We start from the raw sequence: 20000 nt of genomic DNA on the forward strand, positions 1-20000 counted from the left end.
GAGGACGAGGGGGGCGGGGGGGGTGAGGTGAGGGGGGGGTCAGGGTGAGGTGAGGGGGGGGTCAGGGTGAGGTGAGGGTGAGCTCTCCCTCCCTGAATGAGTGAAGTCTGGATGGAGGCGTATAGAATGAGACAGGACCTGGGGCGACAGGAAGGGAAACGGCCAGGACAACACACACACGCACGCGCGCGCACACACAGACACACAGGTCGTGACTACATACACAAACACACACACAGGTCCTTACTACACACACACACACATCCAGGAGAGCTGGGATTTGTTCACTGCTGTTCTCTGTGTCAGAGACAGAACTCTGATAAACGCCTCTGACATTTCCCTCCAGACACAGTCAACAACACACACTCATTCATGTCAGGAGGAGGCCAGAGTGTCTCTCTGAACGCTGTCTAGTTCAAACCTTCAATCAGGGCCTTTGAAAGAGCTTGGCTCGCAACTGCCCGGGACCAGGAAGCTTAAAGCCGCACACTGGAGCCGTATGCTTTGTTGGGCCGAAACAAAGCAGATAAGACCCGTCTGTTCTCCTTCAGGGTGGACCAGGAGGGCGAGGCGGTCTGGGTTCAGGGTCAGCCGGCCGGCCGGCCAAGACACTTCAATAGCAATGACTGTCTGCTTCTAGTCTCTAACCTCTTCCTCCTCCCCCTCCTCCTCCACCTCTCCTCCTCCACCTCCCCCTCTCCTCTCCTCCTCCAGCTCGCCTTCTCCTCTCTTCTCCTCTCCTCCACCTCTCTTCTCCTCTCCTCCTCCCCCTCTCCTCTCCTCCTCCAGCTCTCCTCTCCTCCACCTCTCCTCCTCCACCTCCCCCTCTCCTCTCCTCCTCCAGCTCGCCTTCTCCTCTCTTCTCCTCTCCTCCACCTCTCTTCTCCTCTCCTCCTCCCCCTCTCCTCTCCTCCTCCAGCTCTCCTCTCCTCCACCTCTCTTCTCCTCTCCTCCTCCCCCTCTCCTCTCTTCTTCTCTCCTCCTCCACCTCTCGTCATCCACCTCTCTTCTCCTCTCCTCCTCCACGTCCTCCTCTGCTCTCTTTTCTTTTCCTGGGCTTAATTGGACTGAGCAGGTGGGGATCTGAACGGTGAAGTCTGTCTGTGAATAATATCTGCTGGTGCTAATGAGCAGAATCAAATTAAAAGAACCGCGTTCCCTGGAGAGCAAGGAGTTTGAGATGGGAGCTGTTCCCAGATCTGCCGTTTGCTCTTTTTTACCTATTTATGATGTGAATAAGAGAGAGAGAGAGAGAGAGAGAGAGGGGGGGGGGGGGGGAGAGAGGGGGGGGAGACAGAGAGGGAGAGAGAGAGAGAGAGAGAGAGAGAGAGAGAGACAGAGTTGAGAGAGAGAGATAGAGGGGGAGAGAGAGGGAGAGAGAGAGAGAGAAGGGAGAGGGGGGGAGAGACAGAGAGGGAGGGACGGAGAGAGAGAGAGAGACAGAGAGAGAGTGAGAGAGAGATAGAGGGGGAGAGAGAGACCTTTTGACCTTTAGTAATCCCTTTATTGGTGCCATTAAATAAAATTAAAATCAAGGATCAGGCCATATCACAGCATAAACATAATATACTATTTTTTTGGTGATATTATTATCAACCGTACATAACACCCCCCCACACTCCCCACTTGCCCACAAACTCCTCCACATTGAAGGTCATTTAAAACAAGGCGTACTCAACCCTCAATCGAGGGTTGCTTTACCTTTGCCGATCTCCACGAAGCCGATGATGATGATCAGCCCCAGGGCCAGCAGCTTGGCGGCGGCGAAGGCGTCCTGCACCCTCGTAGCGGCCTTCACACTGTAGCAGTTCACAGCAGTCAACAGCACTGGAGACAGAGAGAGGGAGGGAGAGAGAGAGAGAGGGGAGGGAGGGAGGGAGGGAGAGGGAGGGATGGAAAGGGGGAGAGAGAGAGGGAGGGAGAGGGGGAGAGAGGGAGACAAGTAAAGGGGGGGCAGAGGGAGAGACGGAGAGAGAGAGGGAAAGGGAGGGAGAGAGGGAGGGGGAGAGGAAGAGAGAGAATGTGTGTGAGTGAGGCTTATGGTGGTCTCCCGGTCCACACGAGTGGATCAGAAAACAATCAAATGCAAATGAAACGACAAAACAGTTTTCGGTCACTGGACTGTGTTGTGTTTGAGCGTGTTGTTCTGTTGTGTTTGAGTACATCATTTCAGAAAATAATCTGCTCAGCAAAAGAATAGGAGTTGAGGAATTCACTCATTTAATCAGTTCTGCCGATAGCAGACAATGCTCTGCTTCATCATACCTGATTAGGTTCTGATTAGGGAGACTGTGGGATAAGCAACCCCCCCCTCCCCCCCCCCTCCCCACCCGTGAGCCTGACCCAGCCAGCGGGCCAGGCAGGGCAGCCTGCCAGGCGGACTGATCAGTGTTTTGGACCGCTGAGAGGCGGGTCATGCCGTGTGGAGCCAGGGGAAGAGATCAGTCGTCCGGTAAACAGATTCTTGAGGGAATGAAATCCTCCCCCACGCTCCCCCCCCCCCCCCCCAAACACACACACACCGACCCCCCCAATCCATAGACCCCCCCCCCCCCCCTCCACCACCAGCCTTGGCCCCGGACTCCCCATTAATAGTGATTAACAAACCCCCACTTCAAAGCTGCATTAAGCCGTAAATCAGGCCAAGTAACAATGGTGGACTGAGCAGCTCCGATGAAGAACCCCTGTACAAAGAGACTCTGTGTGGGTGAGAGAGAGAGAGGGGGGAGAGAGAGAGAGAGAGAGAGAGAGAGAGAGTACAGTATAGACCAGACTAGGCCAGACACAGTCTGGGAGACACGCACGCACACACACACACACAAGCTCACGCACACACACACACACACACACACACCAGGCTCAGTAGTTGTCCATGACTGTTCCAGTCAGATAGTCATAAAAGAGGGGGATCATCCCGGCTGACAGACCTCCACCCCCCCTAAACCAGCCCTCCACCCCCCTAAACCAGCCCTCCACCCCCCCTAAACCAGCCCTCCACCCCCCTAAACCAGCCCTCCACCCCCCTAAACCAGCCCTCCACCCCCCCTAAACCATCCCTCCACCCCCCCTAAACCAGCCCTCCACCCCCCTAAACCAGCCCTCCACCCCCCCTAAACCAGCCCTCCACCCCCCCTAAACCAGCCCTCCACCCCCCTAAACCAGCCCTCCACCCCCCCTAAACCAGCCCTCCACCCCCCCTAAACCAGCCCTCCACCCCCCTAAACCAGCCCCCCACCCCCCCTAAACCAGCCCTCCACCCCCCTAAACCAGCCCTCCACCCCCCCTAAACCAGCCCTCCACCCCCCCTAAACCATCCCTCCACCCCCCCTAAACCATCCCTCCACCCCCCTAAACCAGCCCTCCACCCCCCCTAAACCAGCCCTCCACCCCCCCTAAACCATCCCTCCACCCCCCCTAAACCAGCCCTCCACCCCCCTAAACCAGCCCTCCACCCCCCCTAAACCAGCCCTCCACCCCCCCTAAACCAGCCCTCCACCCCCCTAAACCAGCCCCCCACCCCCCCTAAACCAGCCCTCCACCCCCCCTAAACCAGCCCACCCCCCTAAACCAGCCCTCCACCCCCCTAAACCAGCCCTCCACCCCCCCTAAACCAGCCCTCCACCCCCCTAAACCAGCCCTCCACCCCCCTAAACCAGCCCCCCACCCCCCCTAAACCAGCCCTCCACCCCCCCTAAACCAGCCCACCCCCCTAAACCAGCCCTCCACCCCCCTAAACCAGCCCTCCACCCCCCTAAACCAGCCCTCCACCCCCCCTAAACCAACCCTCCACCCCCCCTAAACCAGCCCTCCACCCCCCCTAAACCAGCCCTCCACCCCCCTAAACCAGCCCTCCACCCCCCCTAAACCAGCCCTCCACCCCCCTAAACCAGCCCTCCACCCCCCCTAAACCAGCCCTCCACCCCCCTAAACCAGCCCTCCACCCCCCTAAACCAGCCCTCCACCCCCCTAAACCAGCCCTCCACCCCCCCTAAACCAGCCCTCCACCCCCCTAAACCAGCCCTCCACCCCCCCTAAACCAGCCCTCCACCCCCCTAAACCAGCCCTCCACCCCCCTAAACCAGCCCTCCACCCCCCTAAACCAGCCCTCCACCCCCCCTAAACCAACCCTCCACCCCCCCTAAACCAGCCCTCCACCCCCCTAAACCAGCCCTCCACCCCCCTAAACCAGCCAAAACCAGCCCTCCACCCCCCTAAACCAGCCCTCCACCCCCCTAAACCAGCCCCCCCCCCCTAAACCAACCCCCCCACACGCACAGGTGTGTCCAGCTGGGCCTGATGTCTACCCCATCCCCATACTGGAAGACCCTGGTCGGGGGGCCGGGGTCCTGACTCCTCTACCCCCTCCCCAGTATGACTACCGCAACCTAATAACTCACACCAAAGAGATAGGACACTAGCTAACTAGAGATGCAGCAGTATGAACATTTCACATCACAGCTATAGTGACCAACATTATCACGGTTATCTATATTATTATGGAATTGTTCAAATGTGCTGAAAATTTTCAAAAACTATACTGACGCACTGAAATCAATTCACCAAAATGTTATATTGAAAACCATAAATAAAACACATTGTTTGTATAAACATTAAAATAATGTATCTTGGAGACTGTTGCTAACTTTGGTTGATGCTGGACAGTATTTGCAGCGAGTTTTTCCAAAGCGCGGTAGTCAAACACGGTTTTAATGATAATTTTATAAATGCAATCAGATTTTATCACGGTTTATCATTATACCGGTTATCGTTACATCTCTATGGCTTACAATAACTCTCTCTCCCTCTCTCCCCAGATTCAGCCTGGTGGTCAGTCTCAACGCTGGCCCACCTGTGAACCAGGACAGACTGGACCAGGCTGAGGCCTCAGACAGGCGCGTCCACGGCCGCCTCTATCAGTCTCCGTCATGTGGCCACACTTAGGGATTAAACACTCAGTCACTGAGGGGATTAGAAACCAGCGCCAGCACCGCAAACACACACACACACACACACACACACACACACACACACACACACACACACACACGGTCGCTTGGGGAATGGAGACCCACACGCACGATCTCTCCCTCATACAAAATCTCCCGCATAAACACACACTGGAGTCTAAATGCACAAATACACACATACACACACACACACACACACATTCCTGTACCCTAATCAGGCATTCAACCCCCAACCGTGTAACGCTGCAGGAGAACGGGTGAACGGACAGACAGAGCCAGCAGGGACCGAGAGAGAAAGCAGCTCTCTGCTTGAAATGAACGAGCTCACGACCAGAATCTCAGACTATTTCTGATTTGCTGGCCAATTAGCCAGAGCTCATAGTAATCCAGACCTAATCCCGGCAGGCTAAACTCCAAGCCGACGCATAACACATACGCCTAGTAGCAGCAGACTAGCCTGCCCCAACCTGTTGACTGTCTGGTACACACTGCACCTGACCACAAACACACTCCAGAGGCCTACGGTTTATAGCATAATGATAGAGTCGTGTAAAGCCAGCTGTATTGAGGAGCTCAGTGAGGATTGCAAGTAAAGAGAGTGTCTTTATAGACAGGCCACTGAATGCTTGAAAGTGAAGTGTGAAGTCGGTGAAGTGTGAAATCGGTTTTAGTTTACAAAATGCAGCCCGTTTCGGAGAATCCCAATTTAATTAGGATATCACATTCGGGCAATTGAGTCAATTATGCAATTGAATACAGGTTAAGAGTTTTTTCATTTCCAGTAGGCCTATCAAATGACACGTGTTAACTGAAGGATCAAACATCTCCATCCTCTCATTCCACTCTTGATTGATTGCGCCTCTATTAACTGCGCGCGTCGTGTTATAGCCTATAAATGCATTAGGCTACTTACAGACATTGTCATCTCTATATAAATATTTGTTTATAGTTATTCCCTGTTATTTTAAAGAGAGATAAGTCTACACAGAGCTGTTCATCCGGCTCTGATCAGGCCTTATGCCTCATGGATGCTGCGCCGCGCTGCCTCCTCCTCCAGTTGAGATGATGAAATAACGCGGCACTTTTTCAACAGAAGCCAATGATTCAGTTACACCCCGGTGTAGTCTGGTATACACCACACCCCGCTGCTCCACGAGTTCCGTGTGTGAGACACAATGGATCCCTTCTAAGTAAAAAGGTAAATTATTTAGCACAACAAAAATGGTTCAAACTGGTCCATCTGGCTACGAGACTGTGCGGAAAGGCGCGTAGCCGCCTAAGTCAACTCTTTCGTGATCAGTTTTACAGCGTCATTTTGACGCTTTTAACCCAAAGCGATTTACAATGTACTACTGCTTGACACAACTCACAAGTGCATCTCCTTGTTAAGGTTACTTACGGATACAAAGACAGGCAATGATCTTCGCCCCCGTCTCGGGCACCGGGCAGTCAGGGAAGATGGGCTTGAGAAGGTAGGTGGCGAAGACGTACGCGACGATGTACTGCGAGGACGGCCTGATGATGAGCAGCTCAATCCACAGTTTGAGGAAAGCGGGTAGAGACCCGTAAACTTCGAGGATATACGCGTAGTCTCCTCCCGATTTTGAGATAGTTGTTCCCAGCTCGGCGTAGCACAAGGCACCGATGGTCGAGAACACCCCGCAGACCGTCCACACGACCAGGGACAGCCCCACGGACCCCGCTTCCTTCACCACGCCGGTGGGAGTCACGAAGATGCCCGACCCGATGATGGTCCCCACGATGATCGCGATGCCGTTGACCAGCGTGATGGTTCTCTGGAGAACCACCGCCTCTTCCCCTTCGACGTGGTCCGTCTCCTTCGCTTCCTTTACCGGCGAGCCGCCGGTCCGGTTGGGGGATGACAGCATCTTCTGCGTGACCTGCTTATCCTCCTCATCACGGTCGGCGGACGAATTCGAGTTTCTTTTCTTTAAACTTGACATTTCAAGATCCGTTGGTGACAAAAAGCTTCTCCGCTTTGTTCTCGCTCCCTTTTTGAAATTTTGAAAAAGCCGTTAGACGTTAGTGACGCTGCTGCCACAGCACGAGGACACGCTACGAGCTGGCTGGTCTGTCTCGCGGCCGACTCACGAGCGTGCTCCGGACTGTGCTGAACGCAACTCTGTCTGTGTACAAAGGATCGTGGAAGAGGGAGTCATGATGGTCCTCCTCCCCAGAAGAGGGAGTCATGATGGTCCTCCTCCCCGGGCAGGATAGGCTGGTCCTCCTCCCCGGGCAGGATAGGCTAGCCCTCCTTCCTTGTCAGAGCGTCACCATCTGCCTCACATGATGCTGCCCCGGTACCGTCACACGAGCTTGCACGCCCTCTAGTGATTCACGTGGCGCTTCAAACGTGGTTGGGATTGCCCCACAGGGCGGCTTAATCTGCCAAATGTAGGCAGGTGTGGTTTTTAAAGACGCCCTAAATCAGTATAGCCTCCTATCCAATTCGCTCACTGACGGGAAAGTAGGGCAGCCAGAGAAGTGTGGCATTACATTTGATGATGCCAACCCCTCAGAACATGTTATACCATTTGGCACAAGACGCCGGCAGCCACTATACTAGAGATTGTCGCAATGTCACTAGCTCGGTAGCTCTGATCGCTGTTGCTGGCCGGCAGCTCTCTGTTGGCAACACAAGAGGGCAGTAGTACTAGTGTAATATGACACCTAAATGGCAATAATAGCGAAAATAATGAAGAGCTAGCTGTTTTGTGCAAACTACTTAGAGGCCACTAGCCTACTAAAGGTCACTAGCTGGGTGATTCTCTGAATTCGGTGCACTTTACATCCCACAGGTTTACCTCAAAGATTTTAAAATAATGTAACCCATAAAATGCATTTTAAAGCAATAAATTGGTAGATCCACGTGATTATAACACACACACAAAATAAAAAATAAAATATGTTTTCAAAATTTTTATTGGTTGCTTAGGAGTAGATGACAGCCAAATGTGCATGTCCCCAATGACCAAAGCTACTTTTTCATTGAATATAAAACTAATAAAAATTGCAATTAAACTCAAGTTTTTTTCTGCTAATATAATCACTTGGCTGTCTACTTTAACCAAAATAAAAGAAATCAGAAAAAAATACATTAACTCTTTATGAAATAGCACTATTTAATCAACCAAGTTTAGTTCAACCCTAACAGCATACCAATTTCCCCCCTTTTAAAAAATAATGGTTCAGCCCAACATCCTCAGCATTCAGGAAGTGACATCACTCAAGTCTTTTCAAGGTCATGCTGTAAAGAGTAAAGTAAAGTATTAGCATATTTTCTTACCTATATTTCATTGTTTTTACTGCCAGATTGACATCGTCAAGCTCAACCTTACAACATTGTTACATAAATAAATGATAGTAAAATCTTCAACCCTGTAACATTCAACCCCATAAAAAAAAACACTGTTACGGGGTTGAATTATTGTTACGTGGTTGAAAGTTGGACAGTTTTTAAGTCAATTCAGTTGGAGAGATTTATGTGAACTGGGTAACACTTTAGATTAAGTGTTTTTAACTACTGTGTAATTACATAGTAATGAATGCATTTATTACATAGTAGTTACAATGAATTACTATGTAAATAGGCTACTATGCATACTATGTAAATACTATTGTGTAGTCAGTTTTTTCCTCTTGTCTGTTTTAATGAATTAATTAAAATCAAGTTCAATTTGATTAAATGTTGTCATTCATTTCTTAGACAAATAAATCCATACAGAATTGAAATATTGATTGTCACGTCAACCCTGTTACAGTGAGTTCAACCCTGTTATTTGATAGTTTTTCATACATTTTTGGATAATAATAAGATATTATTAGATAAATGTTTGTTGAACTGTATGTAGAATGTAGAGGACAACCAGAAAATATATGAAAGCCTAATCGGATCTTAAAGTTAATGCATATTTTCATAATATATGAAGACCGTTTTTACATAAAGTTACCATATCCTACTTGACAAATCATTAAAAAATCAAGTCAAATTATTAATATAAAAAAAAAAAAACTACTTATAATAAGTCATTTTAAACAAGGGACCAGTGTGGCCTAACTTGGTATTGCAGGTCACATGATGGCAGACGTACACGGCAATCCAAACAGCTGGGGAAAGAAGCAAACATTTTCTGGCTATCAGTCAAGGTCAAAAATAACTCTTTAAATTATCAAGTTTGATAATTGAAATTGGGTTAATTTTTCTTTAGAAGCCACCCAGTGTTGGAGTTTACAACAGTTTCCAATCACTAATTCCACTTCAGACACATTCTAGAAGACCCCCATTAAACACAGCTGTGCCATGGCAAGTGCATTGTGAACAGGTATAAGGAGGGTTTGCTGTATGAGTCACGGATTTAATCACTGATATTTAATTAATAGATAGAACGTGAAGGACAAACCATAACGGACTCACAGGCATTGTGCATGAGTAGATTCGGATTCAGGCTTTATTACAACAAATTCTTCTTTAGTACAACAATTTCTCTCTCTCCTGCAGGGTTTGAATTCCAAGGTGTTGTCATGGCACCTCCTAAGGCAACCAGTTTGTAGGTAAATATTTTGAATAGAGTTTTTAGGTACGTGTTTAGAATATAGTTTTTAGGCTCTTGTTAAGGTCTTCAATGACATCCATTTCAACACAGACAATGGCAGAATTTCAGTCTTAGTATTACTGGATCTCGGCGCTGCATTCGACACGGTTGACCACAAAATATTACTGGGCCGACTGGAAAACTGGCTGGGAATTTCTGGCACAGTGCTAGACTGGTTTGAAGTTCCCCAAGGCTCCATTCCGGGGCCTCTTCTGTTCAATATGTACATGCTCCCACTAGCTCAAATTATGGAAAACAACAAAATATGTTACCATAGCTATGCAGACAACACACAAATTTATATCACCAGGGGACTATGATCCCATACAAGCGCTGAATAAGTGCATTGAACAAATCAACGATTGGATGTGCCAGAACTTTCTTCAACTAAACAAAAATAAAACTGAAGTAATTGTCTTTGGAGCCAAGGAAGAACGGTTCAAAGTCAGCGCTCAGCTCCAATCAGTAATGCTAAAAACCACAAACGAAGACAGAAATCTTGGTGTTATCATGGACTCTGACCTGAATTAACAGTCACATTAAGACAATTACAAAGTCAGCCTAAGGATTTATGTCTCAGCAGGATCTAGAAAAACTTGTCCATGCTGTTTATCTTCAGTAGACTCGACTACTGTAACGGTGTGTTTACAGGTCTCTCTAAAAATCAATCAGCTGCAGCTGATTCAGAATGCTGCTGCTTGAGTCCTCACTAAGACTAAGAAAGTGGATCACATCACTCCAGTACTGCGATCTTTACACTGGCTTCATGTCTGTCAAAGAATTGACTTTAAAATACTGCTGTTGGTTTATAAAGCACTGAATGGTTTAGGGCCAAAATATATTTCTGATTTGCTGCTACTTTATGAACCATCCAGACCTCTCAGGTCGTCTGGCACAGGCCTGCTTTCTGTTCCCAGAGTTAAAACAAAACATGGAGAAGCAGCGTTCAGTTTTTATGATCCACATATCTGGAACAAACTTCCGGAAAACTGCAGGTCTGCTTCAACTCTCAGTTCTTTTAAATCAAGACTGAAGACTTTTCTTTTTGCCGCTGCTTTTTATTAAATCAAACAATTATTCATTCGTACATTGCACTGTCACTTTTATTCCTTTATTTTATTTTTCCTGCATTTTGTTTTAAATTTCCTTTTTGCATTTCATTTTATATGACCTTTGTGTTTCTTGCACTTTGTCTTGATGCTTTTAATTTCTTATGTAAAGCACTTTGAATTGCCTTGTTGCTGAAATGTGCTATACAAATAAACTTGCCTTGCCTTGCCTAAATATTTAGCATAAGAGTTTGTAGGTAAATATTTAGAATAGAGTGTTTAGGTAAATATTTGGAATATAGTTTTTAGGTAAATATTTAGAATACAGTTTTTAGGTAAATATTTAGAATACAGTTTTGAGTTAAATATTTAGAATACAGTTTTTAGGTAAATATTTAGAATACAGTTTTTAGATGAATATTTACACCGCAGAGCTAGAATTCCCAATGTAATAACAAAGCAGCAGTTGAAGCTGAACCTTGCTTTGTTCTTGCTTGCTTTGACACTGATGTGGAGATCTATAAGCTTAACACACATTTTATTTTCAGAATCATGTGGCACAATACCCACCATTTCGACGTTGTCTTCCCCACTGTATTCCTCAAGGTATCAACATCATAGTATGTTGAGGCGCACCTTGGAGCCAGCCAGCCTAGCATGTGCCTCCTACCTGGCCTGCCGCCTGGAGAAGGGGAAACAGGTTCAGCTCAGCGGAGGCCACGTCTGTAACCATCTCTGTCTGAGAGGGCTTTGCAGGTCTGTGCCCTCCAGCTCCCCCGACCAGACCCAGACCCCCCGAGTAGACCCAGCTCCCCCGACCAGACCCAAACCCCCATCATACCTCAGTCTGGAGCTCGCTGACCAAGAAAAACATTGCCATCCGTCTGCTTCTCCCTCGCTCTCTCTCTGTACCTCTCTCTCTCTCTCTCTCTCTCTCACACACACACACACACACACACACACACACTGACACAGACAGACAATTTCCTGTCCGTAGATGAGGTGCTCATGGTTTAAGAATGGCTGCCAGTTACCCTGAAGGTCTACAAAGAGATTGGCTCCAAATGATTCTCCACCACCGAGGAACATGCCATTCATAGTCACTCGGGCTCATCTTTCATATCTGGTCTCAATCGTTATTTCTCCTCCTGCATTCTCAGAGGGGCCACGTAAAGGCCCCCAGCAGACCAATTATATTAGTTAACATGCTGCATTTATTCTGTACCAAGGGGAACTGGCACCATATGTACAATTTAAAAAAAAATCATACTAGTTCTGATATCTCATATCAATCTTTTGATTAAGCCAGAGCGTATGGTATCATTGTAGCTCAGAGGTTTGTTCTTGATATGTCATGAATAGGGTAACAAATACACAACACGGAGTATACAGAAGATACTAATCAAATCAAGTTTATTTATGTAGCACAGTTTCATACAAGCGAATGCAATTCAAAGTGCTTCACAGTAATAAAACAAAAACAATACAGTAAAATAACAAGGGATAGAATCAATAAAAATACAATAAAAATGATAAAATCAGTAAAACGATCAGATAACATAACAGCAATAAAATCAATAAAATAGCTCCAAAATATATAAAAGAGAAATACAATGCACTGTGAGGTGTTCATTCAAAGGCCTGAGAGAAAAGTCACATTTCTTTAAGTGAAAATAGGCTGCTTTCATTATTAACTTGATGTGAGCATTGAAGCCAGTTGAGAATGACACCGAGGTTTCTGACCTGGTGTTTGCAATTTAGTGAGTGAGCGTTCAGGTGAACTCTAACCCCTAATCTCTTTTCCTTAGCTCCAAAGATAATAATCTTGGTTTTGTATTTATTTAGTTATTATTATATATTTTGACATTTTGACACATCCAGTTAACATGTATTTGTTCAATGCAATCCAGCAAAGTCATCTTGGGAGAGAAATCTGTGTGTCGTCTGCATAGGCATGCTTATCACCACCATCACCACCACCATCATCATCATCATCATCATCATCATCATCATCATCATCATCATCATCATCATCCCACACACACAAGCCTACAACAAACCCAACTACCTCCACTAAACTAGCACAGGAGATCGTTCAATTCTGTAATACCTAGGCTGTTGATAAGGGTTACTTGTCACTATAGAAGCACAGTCGTGGAGAAGAGGACACCAGTGACCCCCCCCTCCCCTTTACACGAACGAATACAGAGTAGTGCTGCGGTCCGTTCCCAGTCTCCAGATGGAGAGAGTCCATACAGGGAGTCCCTGGCTGCTTACCCTCTCCGCAGGTGATGCAGGGCGGGGCTGACCCCCGTCCCAGACTCCCCCAGGGACGGCCGCTCTTCATCGGGCAGTGAAAACAGCACCGGGCCCATGGAGGGCCGGCCAGCGGGGGTACAGGGGAGGATACCAGCCACCGCTGGGGCTACATGGAAAACCTTATTAAGCTCATCCAGAGGGCTGGTGCAGAACCAGGGTGGGGCGGTGGCCTGGCCTGCTACAGCACTACACCACAGAACATGATAGTCTGGCTCTTTTGCAATAGTGCGCAATAGTATTTATCCTAGAGCTGGGTGATGTGGAGTGCCTTAATCTGTTTAGTGTCTTGTATCAATTCTGCTGTGGTGCAACAGTGTCTTAGAGAGTATATCTCTGTTGTTCCCATCGTGGGATGAAGCTCAGTATTGCCTCGGTGGACGGGGGTGTTTCTGCTGTATGTTTATGGTGTTTCTACTGTTCCAAACAACAAAGTGCTACTAAGGAAGTGCTCATTTGATGTCCTCCCGTTATCGCAAGCACATTTCTGGAATATGAATTAGCCGAACACATCACACACACACACACACACACACACACACACACACACACATACTGTATGTACTGTCCAAACCTTTTGTCTTTGAGAGACCGGACGGTAGAACCATCAGAAGGTTCAAACAGATCCCTCTGTTTCAGGGGAAGAGAGGGAGGAGGGGGAGAGGGAGGAGGAGAGGGAGAGCGAGTGCAGCTGGAGGTTCAGAGAAACAGGCTCCTCAGGCTCAGAGTTCCTGTTTACCAGCCCCGGGGCCTGGGAGACGAGTGGGGCGCTCTCTGTTGTTTAAACAACGACGCCGTTCAAACAGAGAACAAAACTGCAGAAGTGATCTTTAATTAGACTCTTCCTTTTATCCTCATGGAGCTCCGTCTGTCCTGGAGTGCCGGGGCCGAGAGAGAGAGGAGTTCAGCTGGAGTGGACCTGAGAGTCCTGGAGTGCCGGGCCCGAGAGAGAGAGAGTTCAGCTGGAGTGGACCTGAGAGTCCTGGAGTGCAGGGCCGAGAGAGAGAGGAGGTCAGCTGGAGTGGACCTGAGAGGCCCTCGGTTCCGGAGCTCATACGCACCAGGGGCCTGTTTCCTGGATACACAATGGGCCCAGTCCAGAACTTAAAATGCCCTTTCAATGGAGAACCTGCACTGGCGTGTGTTTTAGTCCAGCGACCAGGGTGTCTGAGGAACCAGCCCCATGTGTCTCGGAGTGCGGAGCTAGGGTCAGTTTTGCCTTTAATATCATGGTAAAGATGACATGAGGAGACCTGACCCTAGATCAGATTTACTCATAATGACCCTGATGCAGGCGAGCCTGAAGCCCCTTTCGCTCCATAGACTGAGAAACAGGAAGAGAATGTACAGCACGGTGGTGAAGGGATAGTTCACCCTAATTCAAGTATTATTTCAGTTCAATAAAACGTTTTGAAATGAAATAACACTGGATTTGATATTCCATCATCCAGACCCCAGTTAGTTCTCGCTGGGGTGACGGATGGGTGGACCATTCGATACAGTAGCTATTGAGGTCAAATGAATGGGGTCACAGGGAAAAATTAAACAGACTGACCTCTATAGAATTTTTTCCCCTGAACCCATTCATTTAATTGTGCCGTTGTTTTCATACGCTGTTCAAAGACCAACCTCCCAAACTCTCCCACACAATAATGGGAAACCTCTCAGCCTTTGGAGAGACTCAAACGCCACCATCTCTTTCCACTTTCCTATCCCCCTCCACCAAACACAATAAACACGAAAGCGGGTCCGTTTGAATCAGGTGGAGACAAAAACTCAAGCCAGGTTCCTAAACACCCACGCCCTTTATGGCCCCATTCTCTGCCGGGGCTTCAAAGCTGCCGCCTGGGCCCGTCAGACTGCTATCAGCCCCGGCCCCACTCACCTGGCCCGGGCCCCGGCCCCCAGGACTGTCTGGGAGGGGACCGTGGGGAGCAGTATGGATGGATGATTGGATGTATATATTCCTGGTTCTATTTTATGCTTATTCACTACTATGTATATTCTACAATCCCAACCTTTGCTGCAATTTCCCACTGCTGAAACACCCACATTTCTTCCTACAGGGATTATTAAAGTTCATATATATCTATGTATCTATCTATGTATCTATCTATGTATCTATCTGTCTGTCTATCTATCTATCTATCTATCTATAGCCGTTCACTCTTCTGTAATGTCGAGACAGTGTGTTCTCTCACCACCCTTTTCCTTGAGGTAACATTCGTACACTACCTCAAGTGGATTTCAAAGCATAGCATTGGTGTAGGGGCCCATCTTTACACCAGTCCCATGCCTCTACGTCTCTACAGGGGAGGTGGCAGGAGGGCCGAGGAGCCACCCTTCCAGTTCTAACCAGTCTTTCTGTGAAACCCACGCTTCCCTGGTTGACTGATGAGATTAGCGAGCGTTCCATGCATGGTGAGCATGTCTGAGGTGGAGACCAGTGACCTTTTGGGTTTACTGTCAAAAGAATCTTCAACTTTCTCTCTCCAGTTTCTGCCTTCACCATATCCACAACCGCTCACAAAACTGAATCAACAACACCAGCATGGTTCTAAGTCATCACTCACTATTTTTTTATTGTTATATCCATATCTCCAAGTGTCTTTAAAATCAGTATGCATTTCACGTCAGCAAGGGAAAAATAATATGACTGTTTCCTGTCTTTATTATGAAACATTCTGTGCTGAGGGGCACAGAAGACTCTGAACGACCCAACAAACATCCTGAACCCAGAATTTGTGGTGCTTCAGGATGCAGACGGAACCGCTACGAGAATTCATTCCATCCTCCATCAAGATACCAGGATATTAAATAGCAACAAGTAGTGGAACTAGCCTATATAATTTTAGTAGAGTAGTGGTACTATGATGGGGACTAAGATATTGTGATTTGATTATTTACTATCTGGTTTGATTATTTGACACTTGTCTTTTTTTACTACCTTTTATCATTTTAAAAGAACAACTGTCTCACACTCAACGTGAATTTAAAGGACAATGCTCGTTTTTGACAACCTGGACCTTATTTACGACATATTATAAGACGTTTGACTCACCGAGATCACTTTGGTTCAGTTCGGAGGCCTGTAGAAGAAATTTAAAATCCAGCGCGAGGCAGTATATCCATGTAATGGCGGTGGTCGGGGCACTTAGAATGCAGTTTCTAAAAATCTAATTTCTGCCTCGAAACGGTTGTTTTCATCAATCTGTCTTGATGAATCGCTAGTTGTGCTTACATAGAGCATATAGGCCTGTTGTGGTATTTCACATGCCTCTGTAATATGATCTTTAGAAACGTCTTTAGACACGAAATAGCTTCCTCACTTGCTCCAGCACGCATGCGCACAGCGTGCTGGAGCAACGATTGCGCGCTGTGCGCATTAGTGCTGGAGCAAGTGAGGAAGCTATTTCGTTTCGAAAGACGTTTCTAAAGATCATGGCATGTGAAAACCACAACAGGCCTATGCTCTATGTAAGCACAACTAGCGATTCATCAAGACAGATTGATGAAAACAACCGTTTCGCGGCAGAAAATAGATTTTTAGAAACTGCATTCTAAGTGCCCCGACCACCGCCATTACATGGATATACTGGCTCGCGCTGGATTTTAAATTTCTTCTACATGCCTCCGAACTACACCAAAGTGATCTCGGTGAGTCAAACGTCTTATAATATGTCGTAAATAAGGTCCAGGTTGTCAAAAACGAGCATTGTCCTTAAAGCATGAAAATGCATGAGTGTATGTATGTATGATCTAAGTACTATGCATTCTGTATTGTGATGTTGTTGGCAAGTGTGTGTGACACATCAGTTTAGGGCCCAAATTTCCCTGCCTGACAATGAAGTATATATTATCTTATCAGTGGTTGTTAAGATAAGATGCATTTTAATAAACCCCAGGGGGGAAATTTGGAATTGTCAAATTGGGATCCGCGTTGTCAAGGTTATCGTCCCTGTGGAGAAGAGGCCTGCAGGAAGGACCCAGCAGCGCCACTTCCTGGTTGTACAGCTGCTCCTGGGCCAATCAGACACCAGACCCTTGGCCTTCTGGGGCCCCTGCAAACCCAGGGGACAGGAATGTGGCCGCCCATTGAGAAAACAAACAGAATAGTGTACTACAGCAGAAACACACACGCCCCCGTAGCCTGGGAAAACACCTGCTCAAATATGAAACAGCGCAAACACCAGGGAGGTGTTGGTGGGGGGGTGTAGGTCCCATTCATGTACAGAGACCACTGTGTTCAAAGGAGACATTAATGGCAGTTGAAACATAGAATTTCACCAGAGAACTGATTTTAAAGTATACCGTTCACAGGTAATACAGTACAATGTTTGACCTCATTTATATTAATAAAATGCATATTGAAGATTGTAACACTGAACACTAACTTCCCAGGAAACTTCCCATTGGGAGAGAGACAATTTAAAATCAACACAAATCATCACAAGTAACATATCATCACAAAGGATTTAACAAAATGGAGTAAGAAAACCAAGCCTTTTTTCTAGCAGTTACAGCAAACACGCCTCTGTAATACCATCTGAAACATGGTGCGAGTGCAACCGTGAAAAAGAAAAAACAAAATCACATCAATAAAACCTTAAAATGTATAACCCATTTCTTAACTGTAGTCAAAAACCAGAACCCCTCTCTGCACCACATGGCTTTGTACCCCTGGGGTGTGTTACCTTCCATTTCACGCAGAGGGTTGTGTGGACTGTGGAGGGCTTAACGCTAGTATCTGCTTGGCGTTAAGGCAGCGCTCAGGCCAGGGGCCTGGTGAGAGCGGACGGCGCCTACATGGACATTGTTACGTAGGACTCGCCAAGACTACCGTCCCCTCACTCATGCTCCAGAGCATGCCAGACCACCCCAAAATACATCTCTCCCTGTCGTTGTCCATCTTTAGAACCAACCGTTCGGTTCTGTGCTACCCCCCGTTTTTGAGATCCTCAAAACAAGCCCTTCCTTAACTTTGACTATGAAACCAAACAGAAGCGCATGGACACTCCTAGTTCTTTACTCCACCCCATTCCTCCCCTCCCTCCCCCTCCCAGAGGACAATGGACAATGTAAAGCCCATTCCTCCCCTCCCTCCCCCTCCCAGAGGACAATGGACAATGTAAAGCCCATTCCTCCCCTCCCTCCCCCTCCCAGAGGACAAAGTAAAGCCCATTCTACTCAGAGCACGACGACCAGAAGTAGGCCAAAGGAGAATAGGCAGCCAGATTCCCAAAGGTTCATCACAAAATTATGACATTATCGTACAGCAGCGCTTTCATATATCAACCTTTAGGTAACCTGAATTTAGAAGAGTAAGGTTTAGGTTAAAGAGATATGATTCAAACAGTTGGTCCCACAGACCTGACCTAGTTAACTGTACTTCCCCTGACGCCAACACAAACCAACCAAGCAACAGCATCTAAGCCAGCCTTGCACAATGACACAGGAATATATATATATATATATACATATATATATATACACACACACAAACACACACACAGTTTATAGAAGACATGCCTCTGTGTATGCTGCCACTGCTAAAGAAAAACACACAGCAGAACTGCAGATAAATCTACCACCAAATAAATACAGGACGAACAGACAAGTGTGATGACGTGTTTCCCACTCGGAGCGGTCAGAACCAGGACATGGACCAGCGTCCGCACAGCCGGGCTGACAGGCTGCAGACAGGATGAGGTATTGATCGGATGAGAGCATGGACATGGTACGGTGTTGGTGAAGATGCAAAACATAGAAGGCACTATGGTAGAATTTCAATATGTTAGTCACAGAGAAAATGAGAAAGTCTTTGTGTTTGCTTTAGAATTGTACAAACTAAACGTGTGCGTATTCAGCTGGAGAGTTAACCTGCGGTTCCCCTTCACGACCTCGCTGGGGACGTGCAAGTCGGTGTGCTTATGGGAATTTATCTGCTATGTACTGAAACACAAACGATTAACACACGACTTCTCCTCTCCACAGTTAGTAGTTTTAAAAATGAGCCAAATCTCTCAGGCACTGTGCGTTAATAAGTTAAAAATAGAGATGTCCCGATCCGATCCGCAACATCAGTATCGGGCCGATACGAGCCCAGAAGGCTGGATCAGAGATCAGAGGAGAGAAACAAAATAGTCTCTGGTCCGCGCTGCAATACGCATCTAGTATTAACTAAGATAGTTATCAAACTAAGATAGTTATCAACTAAGATAGTTATAAACTAAGATAGTTATAAACTAAGATAGTTATCAACTAAGATAGTTATCAACTAAGATTTGAATTAACTAAGATTGTTATCAACTAAGATAATTATTAACTAATATTGTTATTAACTAAGATATCCGCTGGGATGGTTTTCCCATAGACAGAACTCTAACATCCGCCCAGTTGAAGAGGCAGACTATATTCATCACCCAACCCTAATGTAGGCTACGGGGAACACTGCACAAAAACAAGGGGGCATCCGAAGTAGATGGACAATGTGAGCTAGATGATTCATGTTTAGCAAGATAAATAGGCTTTCTTTATTGTGCCGCCTGCTAGTTTGAGTTTAAATTTGGAACGAATAATAATTGTTGAATCTCTGGCAAATCTGATTAGAGTTACACAGAGTCAGGGACAGCCCTGTTGATATCGGTAGTGCAGATACCCAAAGCCCAGGTATCGGAAATGAAAAAATGGTATGGGGACATCCCTGGGTAAAAACATTTTAAAACCGTTAAACCGAACCCCAAAGTCCACAGTATGGTATTAATGAACCTTCAGTTAAAATATGTTGTCAGGAGATTATATAACTCTACCCTGCTGTGTACTGTCCTATGGTTTAGATGCTGAGTACCTCAAAAAGGCATAATGTATTGTCATGTACACTGTCAATGAGTAGTGAATTTTTTAAAAGTTGATAAACTTAAGACAGAGAATGTATTTTTTTAAAACATAAAATAAAAACCATCTAAACCTGATTCACCTGAGAAACAGGGCTTTCCAAAATCAAAATTTCAAAACCTCCAGTAAAAAAGGTCAGCCTAAAAATGTCCAGCACCAGG

The 20000-nt window shown here is 46.7% G+C and overlaps 2 protein-coding genes across 4 annotated transcripts in view; both read right to left on the reverse strand.

The window, feature by feature from the left end:
- The window catches only part of slc7a5 (solute carrier family 7 member 5), a gene marked incomplete at its 5' end in the record, with an annotated part of 29488 nt that extends 22557 nt beyond the window's left edge, over nt 1–6931 (reverse strand). The window contains 2 exons of the mRNA XM_084453130.1: nt 1702–1827; nt 6367–6931. Of these exons, the coding sequence (XP_084309256.1) occupies nt 1702–1827; nt 6367–6931 (691 nt within the window). The remainder of the gene's footprint in view (nt 1–1701; nt 1828–6366) is intronic.
- Nucleotides 6932–18115: 11184 nt separating this feature from the next.
- Nucleotides 18116–20000, reverse strand: part of ca5a (carbonic anhydrase Va) — an 8823-nt gene continuing 6938 nt past the window's right edge. Inside the window, exons 7-8 of one of the 3 annotated variants that reach the window (XR_014630851.1) lie at nt 19208–20000; nt 18116–19142 (exon numbers count right to left, since the gene is read on the reverse strand). The exon at nt 19208–20000 is cut by the window's right edge and continues 421 nt beyond it. The gene's annotated coding sequence lies outside the window, so the exon portion shown is untranslated. The other 2 variants (XR_014630852.1, XM_084452555.1) reach the window with 2 other exon arrangements.

Source organism: Borostomias antarcticus (assembly GCF_949987555.1).
Source record: "Borostomias antarcticus genome assembly, chromosome: 18".
Lineage (NCBI taxonomy): Eukaryota > Metazoa > Chordata > Actinopteri > Stomiiformes > Stomiidae > Borostomias > Borostomias antarcticus.